This window comes from Coloeus monedula (genome assembly GCF_965178545.1).
Source record: "Coloeus monedula genome assembly, chromosome: 6".
NCBI classification, from domain to species: domain Eukaryota; kingdom Metazoa; phylum Chordata; class Aves; order Passeriformes; family Corvidae; genus Coloeus; species Coloeus monedula.
The window spans coordinates 37,628,245-37,641,539 of record NC_138786.1 but is presented as its reverse complement, the minus strand read 5'-3'; the positions used below and the strand labels follow the sequence as shown (position 1 = coordinate 37,641,539).

Genomic DNA, 13,295 nt, shown 5'->3' with positions numbered 1-13,295 from the left:
AGCTCTTAACCCATTAAAAATACAGTGAAGTTTTCATTCCAATTTAGAAACTTCTCTCGCCCACAATAAGCATCAAAAACTATTTTTCACTGTCACCAGGTACAGATTCCATATTTACAAGAAAACCAAACGCTACATCAATAGATAAAGAAGATATTCTTGCACATATCCCTGAGAGATGAGACTTCTACAGCTTCATTTTGTGCAGTGTACAAATTACAGGCATAGATAACCTCACTTTTTAAAAAGATACTTCTCTTTATCTTCTCTGGCAAGATTCTCTGCATAATTAAATTTCAGTTTAGTCCTTGAACCTGGCCACTGCCTTGTAAGTAGTGGGGATTTGGAAGACAGCGGTATTCTAAATTAATGATTTTCAAGCTCTGAACATAGTTCTACTTCCTTTGGGGGAAAAAATTAAAATTAAGTTGCTGAAGGCCAAAGTCCTTGCAGAGAGAGGTCATGTAAAAAAACCAATAAATTTTGCCTCCTTTTCCTTACGCAGATTAGAAAGTATTCAACTGCTATTATGTTTGCTCTCTTAGGCAGGCAAATGTTACTGTACATAATCCTTGTTCAGGTGGCATAAGTTCATGCTAATGCCAAAATGATCCTTATCTTTCCTCCTCTTAGCTCTTTGAGCAGATCCTTAAGAAATGTTTTGTCCCTCCCTATACTTTCTTTATGTAGGTTCCCTTTTCTGTCTTTCAGGGAATATTAACTACAAAATCAACTACATTTTCCAAAAACAAATTTTTAACCAAATGCAACCAGTTCCATTCACATGTCACAAACGACCCCTCCACACAATTCTGTGTGCAATGGAAAATCTGGTAATATTCATTTCTTCCATGTTGCCAAATCCTTTAGTGAGGAACAGACCTGATTAAAGACCTCATACCAACAGAGACAAAAAAGGGAGAAAAAAAAATAATAAAGAGCTCACAAAAAGCTTCTATAAATAGCTGTTAATCAACATAGCCTACGTTACTGCTAAACATCCAGAGACTCTTTGACAGCATTAATTTCATTTTTGCTCATATTTTCTGAGACTTTTTTCCATGTTTGGTAGGGCTTATGTATCCCCACTGGATGCTAGTAGATAGTATTTTACTTTGAAGTAAACTCTGCAGACCACCAGAATTCCCTGGTGTTTAGCCTGGGAGGGATGAAGGCACAGGTTAATGAGCTGTTATTGTTCTATACAGTGAAGAACTTCCTACACTAGAAGTGTTTCCAATACTGAGCAGCTGTAGTCCATTCCAAAGACAGAAATTCCAGCTTTGTTAAGTGAAGGTGCCAGTTATTTTAAAGCTGGTGCTCTTAATCCACCACCAGGACTCTCAATTTAAACTTTTAATGTCATTATAGACTTAGAGCTAATCCTGAACTGCAAGCAGCAACACATAGACAAAAGAGAACTTTAAAATCAGGATAGGCTATGGATTCCTCGTTTGACATACTGACACAATGAATAGCCATCTTTTAATCCTTAATTTTCTAACTCTTTCAGCTGCACACTATTTAAGTGCCTAGCTGTAAATTGGATTAAAGCCAAAAATGTACCACTGCAGTTTCCTCACTCAATCCTAGAAATGCAAACTTCCTTTAAAAACTCCGTCTGCTACTGATTTAAAAGCCCTTTTCCTTATATGAAGTGTTTCCAATTTTCTGCCAGCCACAGGACTTCTCTGGCACTTCTTTTCCACAACAGCCTGCAGTAGCTCCTACTCAACGTTCTTAACAATCGCATACCAGTAATTCATCCTTGTTTGGCCTTTTTGCACACTATGTATCTCGCTGAAAAAAAAAAAATTCCATACAGAACCATTTGAAAAATAAATTACCAAAACAGAATCCCCAACATTACCACATCTCTACAAGATGCCTCTCCACTTTCACAGCATGTCAAGTTATTATAAAAAAAGGGTCCACCTTTCACATCAGTCTCTCTGGTACCGGCACTGGGCTTTCAATGACTTGAAGACTAAGGATACAAACTTTAACTTCAAAACAAAACAAACAAAAAGGAAATTTTCTTCAAATTAAGCATACAGTTATCTGATTTAAGTAAAATATCTTAGGAGGTCTATGTTAAAATGTATTTTTAATTTTGGTTATTTTTTATTTGAAAAACAGCAAAAATTTTTAAGCTTTATTCTCTCTTTTTTTTTCAATTGATCTAGAAGCTAAGCTATCATTGCAAATAAGCCAAATCAATTCCAACTGGCATCTCCAGCTCTATTGAAACTTTTCAGCATTAAGAAACAAACATGAAGACATTAGCTACAGTGATTAAAGTCTTCTGATTCTCTAAGCAACAGGGTTAAGGATGCCTAGAAATCAAATCCTCACAATTAGAAAAGCTGCATGGGAAGAGGACAAAACAAGTCAAAACTTGCCTTCATATTACAATTACTCACTGAAGGATCCCATTACTGTCTAAATTCTTCTAGATTTGTTTTCCCACATGGCATTCTTTCCTTACCAGCAACAAATGTATATACGTTGTAGAGCCATCTATAAATGTAGCTGTCAGGTATTATCCTGTGGACAAACAGTTTAACTACACAGATAGTTTAATTACACAAACCAAATATTTTTTTAAAAAAAGCTGGAGTGTAAAAAAAGTAAGCTGGGTGTCTTCTGAGTAGTTTCAAAATGTGTGGGTTTTGATTAAATACACGGTTTGAAGAAATAAAAATTAATTTTATTATCACAGCAGTCAGTTCACACGAAGACTTGGCTCCTAACTACATCATTACTATGCTGTAACTTACTATATATGCATGAGAAGTCTCTTCCCCGCCTGTGTTTGCATCGGTCAGATATCCACGCGAGTTTTCTGGTTCAAGAAGAACAACTGCTGGATGTTGAGACAATTTGGCAGCCGGACACTGTGTGACCCCAACCTGCTTCCCCCGCCGAGCGCCCCTCCCAGCGCCACAGCACCCGCGCCCCGCGCGCCCCCTGCCGGCCGCCGCCCCCCGCGCGGGCACGGCCGGGCCGCAGCCGCACTCCCCGCGTTGCGCAGCAGCCGGGGGGCTTGCTTGGGCAAACAGGGACCGCTCCCCCGCATAAAAATCACCCTCCATGCATTTCACGTTTTGGTCCTGGTCTCCATGACCCAGTAACCCCCTCGTGCAGGGCTAGGTTCGAATACTGAAAACTGCTGCCTTTCACCACGTGTCCCCACTACTGCAGGCAGAAGCCACTTGCTTATGCTTACATGCTAACTTGGTCCATATGGTTTTACTTCTTGCTCCTCTGTCCTTCACAACACAAAAAAACATTTCATCCTATAGTGAAAATGTAAATCTTCCAGAACGAAAAGGCGAGCCAAAGGAAATCTGACTGGGGAGCTTGCCTCATAGTGACAGCACAAGCATACAGCCTCCCAACTGGATTTGTGCCATCCTTAGTCATGCACAGCTGGTGTTTGCTCACTAAAATACTCTGTTCATAAACAAGCAATCCCTACCCTATTATTGCTGCCATCTATTAATTCAACTTGTTTCTACTATAATAAATTGTCTCTGGCCAGGCAGCTTTCATAAATAGTCATTCTAGTCTGAATATGAATCGTCCTGGCACAAAACCCAAAAATTCTTCCCAAGTGCTCCTAGGGGAGCACAACTGACTGCTGGTACATCAAAAGAATGAAAAGAATCAGCTGTCAAACTAAGCAAGCAATTAACAGTAGGACACAAGGGTAAAACTTTAAGTTATTTCTTAACACAAAAAGAACACTGTATAGATTTATAGGCCTTGGTACAGGCCCAAGAGCTTATATATTTCTTAACTAGTCCATCTACAACAGATAACCCAGGGTACCAAAAAAACTAATATTCTAGGAAGGCATAAGAGGCTGCCCTGCTTGCTTTCCCTGGCTCTGAATCAAAAAAAAAGCAAACGGGGGGGGGGGGGAACTCCCAAAAAAATGTACTCTGTCTTGGACACGGTATCTAAGCATCTAAATGAAATCCTGTCTTGAATTATTTACTCTGTAACCATGAGGTAAAAATATGCCAATCAGACTGAGCACCAGCATGCAAGACTTTGAACTCCCAAATTCTAATCCGGCTCTGCCAACAACACTGCGAGACCAAGACTCTGTCAATACCTTAGTATTTCAGACCATCACTACGATAACTGAAAAAGCTTCCATATTATTAAAAAAATTTTTAAAAATATGTATCAGTAGAAACAGTGGGGTTTTTGTTTTGTTTTTTAACTAGAGAAAGTAGATTTTTAAAAGATAGAAGGATGTTTTCTTTCATCAGGAGGACAAAAAAATCCTTTATTCTTTGACTGTTAATCTTCTGACTTATGCTACACCAAACACCAATAAAATGTCACAGCTGTTACTGAAAGCAGCAAGAATCTACTCTAATCCAATCTTGTCTGAGAGAAGAGCATCTTTCACAGATCTCACTCACCAGAAAACAGGTGTTGTCAATAGTCTGTAACTTGTTTTATCTTAGAAAAAGAACACTTGAGTTACAAGCATAGAACTTGTAATACAGACTAATGAAAAAAGGACAGACTTTTAAGACATGATGACCTATATTCCTCCACAAGTCCTTTATTTCCTTCTTTAAGCAGTACATCAAGTTCAAGATCAGCTTCTATGAATCTGTATTTCATTTATAAGAGGCATAAGGACTGTTAATGAAGTTGCAGGGGCGTCCTGAAGCTCTGGTCTACTAACAATCATTACTGCTTCTTCTGAAAGAGATGAACTTACAAGAGCAATGAAGGGCAAAAACTCATGGCAAGGTGAGGCACAATCAATAGTTACTAAATGTAAAATAAAGGCATCCCTTGCTGCATACCTGAGGACAAAGAAATTGACTATACAATACAGCAGGAGGCACCAATGGACTCTGAAAATCAACCTTCTTATTTACTTCATTCACCATTACAAAACTGAACATTGCAATGATCTCTAGAATTCACAGCACTGGACAGTGCCTGCCTGGAATAAGGTCACAGAAATTCTCATTTCGAAATCTTGACTCACAAAATTAGTGAGCTGAAATAAATGTGAGTACACAAATGAAGAAACCAGCAACTTCAAGCCCAAAGGTTAAACATAAACATGATGCATGCCATCATTATCTTAAGGAAAATAAACCACAAAAGAAAAAACATATTAATGCATGAACAAACAAGAAAGTTGTTTATTTAATCCACCTAATTTCATACTTTCTAACTTGTAACCACATCAATGCACAATTTCACCACGGTAACAGCTTGCTAACTTGTGACGACCAGTTCACACAATTCACAGCTATTTCGTCAGTTTCTCTGTTCTTCATTGATTAACATCCACCAGATGCTGGCCTCCAACTTCACACACCAACACATAATTGTAACATCAAAATTCCTAACAAAGGACATAATCTCAAAACTTGTGTATGTCAGAATTACTAAGAAATGCATTATTTAAATATATTTTAAAACTGCATGCTTGAGAAGTATCAGACACCATCTTAAAAACGCATAAGATGGTACAGAAAAGTTATGTGCAATTGCTTGACATGGTTTCCATGGAGCTGCTCAATGACCATCCCACAACACAGATCACATTGCAGACTGATACTTGTTTTGCAAAAGTATTAGAGTAAATGCCATGTTTTAAAGTTAATTAGAAGGAACCATTCAAGCAGTTTTGCTTTTCAAAATGACAGATTCTTCTCTGAGATTTGATTATTCCAACAGCCTATTTAAAACACAGAATTAAAAACTGTGAAATAACAAGATCAGATGCCATCACCAACAGTACATATTTCATATAACAGCTTTAAACACTCTTCCTATTAAGTGTGACTGAGTATATGGAAAATTGTTTTAAATTTTTTACAAAATTCCTACAGGAAGCTCGCAGATTGCATGCAGTCCTCGCTCCTTCTACCTGTCATGTTTTGTTCTACTTGTCTTTTACAACAAGAAAAAGATTCTACATTTGCCTGATTAAAGTACTTGAGGATACTTTGTATTTAATGTTTTATGAGTACAAAGCCTACATTATACACCCTGCCACTGCAAAGGAGGCTTGCTTCTGAGTTTACCTTTGTGGCAATAAACGTGCACAATGGAACGACTCCCAGTCTACAGCAGCAGGTGGACACAGCAAACACCTGTGGTTTTTACTCTTGAATGGTTCCTACTCTCTACTTACAGTCCAGGTAACAGTTTGAGTAATACCAAGGTGGGAAATCACTCAAAAAAACTGTATTTCCAAGGTTTAGGGAAAATACATAGTTTTGGGGGTTTTTTCCTTAGCTGTTTATGAAGTATTTTTGCACATAATTTCTCTAGAAACAGTAAATCTGTGGAGCTATAAAAAAAAAAATGTTTTGAACCCTATTCATCACTAACTCCTATTTTTTTCAAGTCAGTGTTCTGAGGTGACAGAATTTAGTTATTATCTCCAACCTGCAGAAGCAACCTCTATGACATTTACACATACTTGCAGAATTGCAGTTCAACTCAGTGACGCACCAGGAAAAGGACAGAGCCAAACCCAGAAGTAGGATGAGATCTACTAAGTTATTCATGGTACTGATAAAATATAAACAAGCTGACAGAAACTCAAAAGCCCATCAAAAATAAATTAAAAATTAAGTAAAAAAAATTAAATACATTAAATGTATGCAACTGTCCTCAGCAGTAACCATTTTATTTATGACACGCAATTCACATTAAGGCTGAGAATTAAATGTTCACCTACCGAATCATTTGCTGCTAGGGCGAGGGCTATATTTACTGCAAAAAAGAAGAGGAAAAACAAAAATATTAAGTGCAGGAAAACTTAATTCCTAAATATTGAGAATGCTATCACTGCTAACAAGACAAAATATAAATACATCTTATTTAAAAACTGCATCATCATCTCAGTTCTCAGCTTCTTGCATCTCTACATTTGCAGCTAAGTGGCAGCAGCACCCACATTTCAGTCTACGTTTCTCAACCAGCAAACAAACTCAAGCTAATCTGCAAACACTTGCAGACTCTCAGTTTCCAGAGGACACTGCAAAATAAAAATACAGTCTCAGTATTTAGCCAAAGAATAACATTAAGAAAAACTTCTGGAAGTACCCACTTTTGAAAGCGGATACCACACTATAAAACTAACCCTACCATCAGTAACCTTCACCACACTCTCTAGTGTTCCTAAAACTAGAAATTAGTTAAGTATTGACATAAACTGCTAAAACAAGTGATCAAAAAGATGATCACATCCCTTTTTTTGATTTCTTGTGATATATTGAACAGAGATGTTTTCCGGAAGAAGGTGCAATGCATGCTTTCCACTTATTTTTATGTCAGAAAACAAAGTCACATATGCCTGAAAGCATCTGTAACTAAAAAAAAAACCAGACAAAAAGAGATAAAGCAACTAAAAAGACCATTTGTTTAAAGCTTTTACATTTCCATCAATACTTAACTCTCATAAACAAATAGCATGTGCAAATGGTATCTTCATTGGCTCACCAGCTTCAATTATGTTGGGAGATCTCCTAGAAACTTCAGTATAAACAAATAGTAATGTTTATAATCCAAGAAGTTACATGTTTTAGAAAAAAAAGAAAAAAGGGAAAAAATCCAACATTCACAACCCTTTCTTGGAAACAAAAAAATCTTTTGTTTCCTTTACATGTTGCTGTATGTCAGTCCACACACTCTTTCAAGAAAGGTAAGCTGCAGTCAGCCTTGTTCTGCTGGAAGAGTACAAAAGTTCTGAGAAGCTGGTGAGCCAGATTCCTGTCTTGAAGAACTTAACACCAAGAAAGCTAAGTTCCTTCAAACAAAACAGCAGGTTAGCAAGGACAACTGTACAGCTTTCTCAAAGAGGCATACAGTCTCTTTCCTCCTAAGCTAACAAAGAACATGGATTTTACCCTTCCATTTTTTGTTTAAACACATGCTCAATTAACTATTCCCCAATCAATCAGAGGAAAATTCATCCTCTGAAACCTGGAGACCGATCTACAAATGACAGATATGGAGAAAAAAACAAGCAAACCAATTACAAACAAAAAAGAAAACAAAATAAAATCAACTGCAGCTCACGTCTGAAGAAGGGAGACAAAGACTTTCTTAAAATCACTTTACACATCTATCTTCTTCTTAAACAGCTTTCATGTGTGAAAATTAAAGTATGACCCACAATGCTTCTTCAATAAGATATTTAACTACTGAAGGGAAAGAAGGGAGACAGTGGGAATAACATAGCATGTATACCTAAGGTTTTTACCTGGATATCTAGCTGAACACTTCATTTTGAATCCCAGCTGAATCTTGCATTCCCTTGTTTTTGTATTACTATCAGTTCCAAGAGGGCATAAACATGCAGAATAGGACCTAACCTGACCCTTCCTGAACATTCATACTGGCCCTAAGTACATTCCCATAACCAGGAGTGCAGGACATCATGGCAATATATGCCAGCAATTCTACACAACTTCACAGCAGGCTCCAAGAAAGTCACGAAGGTCTCTCCACCCATGCTAAACCTGCCAACCAGTATAAGGAATGATGCACGGAGAGATCAGAGTTTGTCTGATCCAACCTAAACTTCGAGTTGGTCTCATCTAAACTAAACCTCCCCTGATACAGCTTCAGTGGCATGAAGCTGAGTCAGGAGAGACTTAGGCTGGATATTAGGGAAAGGTTGTTCACTCAAGGGGTGGTTGGGCACTGGAACAGGCTCTCCAGGGAAGTGGTGTCACAGCACCAGCCTGACAGAGTTCAAGAAGTGTTTGGACAACACTCTCAGGCACAGGGCACGACTCTTGGGATGTCCTATGCAGGGCCAGGAGTTGGACTTGATGATCCTTGCGGACTTGATGATCCCTGTGGGTCCCTTCGAACTCAGCTTATTCTGTGATTCTGTGCCTCTAGTCCTCTTGAAATCAGTACTAGTCTAAGAAGGTTTGTTATAGTTTGTCACTTCCAACTTTCTAACTTCCAAATCCAAACTGACCCTAGGAATAGCACAGTTGAACTCTCAGAACACTGAGCTAACAATACAAATAAAACTTCTTGGTCCAAAATCAGACAAGTACAGAGCCAGCTGAGTGTGTCTGTATCTGACATGGTTAATACACATAATCAATAAAATACCTATAGATAATTCAGATGAACTTTGCAAGATAACTTTCAATACCTGCATCTCAATATAAGTGGCATTTAGAAAGAGAGTTTATGAGAATATTTTAACATATAAAGAAGGCCCAAAATCAAAAAAGTTTCAATAATAGTACATCCTACGTGTGGAATAAAAGTAGGCAAGAGGGAAAAAAAGTTAAATGAAGTTAATATGACTGAGATATAGTCAGCACATGGTGAAATGTATCAGCTTCCCTGAACAATAATGAAAAATCTCAGCCTGTTAGCCTTTGCTAAAAATGTCTGAAGGTCCATGTAGTCAGTTGCTGTATTTTCCTCAAACATCAGGATTAGCAAAATGTGAGCAAGAACACCAGCCTTTTATTTTATTCCACTTCCACAGCTAAAAACAGTAAGACTTCCAATAAATTGGAAATTTCCCCTCTTTCAAGACCACACTTGGACTTCTTTTCACACCAGGATCAATTTTCTTCAGTACTCTCATCTTTAGGGTAGTGCAAAAGGGGAACAGATGAGCAAGAATTTAAAAAAACAAACAAACAAAAAAACCCCAAACAAAATAAAACAAACTTTGAACAGATGGGGTAAATATAGAAGAATGCTACAAAAAGACAGAAACTTGACAGGACAGGGACAGGAAACATGGCAAACAAACAAACCAACACATTAGACAAATAGAAACAACAACAACAAACTATCAAAGTATTTAAATATGCATTGAAAAATATTTTTCCTGTAACGTAATTTCTTCTAATCATTAACTACATTGATTTCAGAAGACCAAAAAGCACTGGAAACAACAGAGAATACAACATGAAAGCCATATGCAATAAACAGAATGAGTTATTCAACAGGGTAAGGAATGACCCTGACAAACTTGACCAGAATGCAGAAGCTCTTTTCCTGAAATGGAGATCCAGAGCAATTAAAACACAACTGTACTGGAGAAAACAAAAAAAAAGCCCTGACAGGCCTTCTGACATACACCTAAGACTGATGATATTTTCTGTGGTGCTTTAGGAATTACAAGTGCTTACTAGTCTCCTTTCTCTTCAATTCCTGCTCTCAAAATGCATCAGCAGAAATGTCACCAAACATGTTCCCCACAAACCTCAAGTAAGAAGAATATGATTTTAAGTACATAATTCAGTAAGGAAGCCAAGCAATACTTTTGTTTATACAAGTTATCTGAAATTCAATTGCTCATCTCAACCATGAAATTTATCCTCATTATAATATACAAGAATATAGATTTCCTTCTCAACATTATGAATGAAAACATTCATTTAAAAAGGCTGTCCAATATAGATACATTTAAATGGTTCATTTACATTTCCAATATCTTATTTAATGCTTGTTGAACACTGATTTTTTATTTTTAAATGCATAGGAATGAACTCATAGCTCTAAGTATTATTTATACATGTGTTATATTTTATGTAGAAATTGCACACAGATGCCAGTTACAAGAACTTAAATTCAGATATTTGTTTGCAGACATGAGGAGAATAATCTGAATTTACTTTTCAAATTATGTTCATTTTGTAAACTGTTGATTGATGAATCTGGTATTTTTGGTAACCTGCAACAACCAGTCTATGTATTATAATGATATACCTTTTGATGGTTAAGAAATGCACGTTTTAATTGTTTTGCATGTCTTTGTACAGGTATATCCTATGTGTAGGACAGACAGCAAATAAATAGAAAAAAAATTCCTTTTTTTTAAGCACGGTTACTTTCAGTACAGATATGTTAGTCTGTACTAGAAATTATTAGACAATCAGTCTGTTTCAAGCACGGCTGAAATACAAACCACAAAATGATACATTAAGAGCTATATCCATGTGTTATTCACCACACATGGAGATGAACAGCAGATATCCTTCAACTAAAGAATGAACATCCTTCAACTCTTCTCCAGTCTAGACACTAAGGAAGAGATCTCTAAACAAAGTTCTAACACTTTACAGAGATCTTTTCAAAGAAGTTTACTTTCAGTGTCATAGAATAATAGAATGTTTTGGGTTGGAAGGGACCCTAAGGATGACGCAGCTCCAAACCCCTGCCATGGACAGGGACACCTTCCACTAGACAAGGCTGCGCACAAACCCCATCCAACCTGGCCTTGAACACTTCCGGGGATGGGACAACCACCCCTTGTCTGGGCAACCTGCTCCAGTGGCTCACCACCCTCACAGTATAGAATTTCTTCTTAGTATCTAACCCACATCTCTCCACTTCTAATTTAGAACTATTCACACTTGACCTATCTGCCCACATAAAAAGTCACACTCCTTCCTTTTTATAAGCCCCCTTTAAGTACTCGAAGGTGCTCTAAGAGTCTCCCTGAAGCCTTCTCTTCTCCAGGGTAAACAACCCCAACTCTCTCAGCCTGTCTTCACAAGAGAGGTGCTCCAGCCTCTGATCATCTTTGTGGTGCTTGTTGGACCTGCTCTGACAGGTCCTTCTTATGATAGGAGATCCAGACCTGGACACAATGCAGCCATCCAGCCAATTCCTAATCCACCAAGTGGTCCATCCATCAACTCCCTGTCTCTCCAGTTCAGAGACAAGAATGTCATGCAGGACAGTGCCAAATGTGTTGCAGAAGTCTAGGTTGATGACACGAGTCACTCTTCCCTCATCCACCACCACTGTACAAAGGCCATCACATTTGTTGGCATGACAAGTATTCTTCCATTCTGTCACCTGTCTAAGTTCAAATAAATTTCTGCAGTACTGTAACCCATGTACTATCCCACTCTCCCACCTAGGAACAGCACGGTTAGAGAAAAATTAATTCAAAACGTAATGGTGAATTTGAGAGAAGAATTCAAGGTGCTTCACAAGGCTCTGATCAATTTGTGTGGTTTGTAAGTAGTTTCACTTTTTCTTTATGAAACACCTATATAAGCAGTTGAGAAAATTGAACAGAATCCTGATCGTGAAACTTTCTAAATATTAGTATCCTCTACAGAGCACACAACTATGCTGACATAGCAAAGAAAGGAACTGTATAGGCACACCTAAGCAGCCAGGGAACAAGGAACAGTGTTAGTGCACTAGCATATGATCCCCTTGACCTCAAGCCTACATCACTTCTTAAGATGTCCTGATGTCTCAGGACAGCACTGCACTATTACAAAGATATTATTTCAAAGCTGTCTGCTTAATTCCCACCTAAGTTAAAGTCATGACTTCTGTACCCAAGTAGATTCTCAATGGCTGCAATGGGACTTGACAGAGGTGAAGGGCAGTGTTACGGAACCCAATTACAAGGTGACACAAGCACCTAAATATTCCATACAAAGTACTACAAAATGTGCAAAGGAAATTATTTTTTTCATAAAAGAAACCTTACCTGCTGTTGTTGATTTTCCAACTCCCCCTTTGCCAGAAGCCACAACCACCACCTGCTTAACTCCTTCTATGGGCTTCTGCTTTGGCAGCCCTCGTGACAGGATCCGAGCACGTTTGTCCCTCAGAGCCTCATCCCCAGAGCTTGAGGACTAACAAAACCAAAAAGCAAATCAATGCACATGCACCAACCTGCAGTTTTCACAGAAAAAGCTGACAAGAAGGAATCTACCTGCACACTGAGAAATTTCCCCTACCTGTTTAAAAAAACCATTCTGCACAGGGGCTCTCCCAAAGGGAGTCTGCTTCACAGGCAGACAGGGACTAGGCCTACTTAGAAATAACGCGATTCACATGGCTTTTTGACAAACACTTAAATATGATTGATCTTAACAGTTAAAAAGAAAAAAAAATTGTGTTGAAATAAACCAAAACACTGCTCTAAAAGTCCGAAGCTTTAAGAAACAGGCTAGACTTGGCGGTCCTTTCGGTACAGCTGTTTCAGGCACAACAAATACAGCAACAGCGAAGGGGCAGAACCCGAGGTTCTGAGGGCAGGCAGTGCCGGCAGGCAGCTGTCCGAGGGCTCTCGCTGCCCTGAGCCGTGCCACAGGCACCGCACACATGCGGGTGCGCTGGAGCGCGCCGCGCTCCGCTGCTCCTGCGGCAGAAGAGCCACACGCGGGGCCCCCACGGCTGGACGGACGGAGCAGCCGAGCCAAGCATCCCCGCAGGCAGCTCCCACCTGCTCCCGCCTGGCACAACTGTACCGCCACGGGCACCGAGCGCCGCGCGCT

At 38.8% G+C, this 13,295-nt stretch overlaps 1 protein-coding gene across 5 annotated transcripts in view; it reads right to left on the bottom strand.

Annotated features, from left to right (window-relative positions):
• The window catches only part of NUBPL (NUBP iron-sulfur cluster assembly factor, mitochondrial), an 84,245-nt gene that overhangs the window by 70,507 nt on the left and 443 nt on the right, over positions 1-13,295 (bottom strand). For 2 of the 5 annotated variants that reach the window (XR_014226480.1, XM_082283265.1), the window contains exons 2-3: positions 12,503-12,650; positions 6,737-6,771 (exon numbers count right to left, since the gene is read on the bottom strand). Coding sequence is in view for 2 of the 5 variants with exons in the window: in XM_082283265.1 (XP_082139391.1) it covers positions 6,737-6,771; positions 12,503-12,650 (183 nt within the window). In the remaining 3 variants the exon portion in view is untranslated. Of the gene's footprint in view, positions 1-6,736; positions 6,772-12,502; positions 12,651-13,295 lie in introns of those variants that run through there. The other 3 variants (XM_082283268.1, XM_082283267.1, XM_082283269.1) reach the window with 3 other exon arrangements.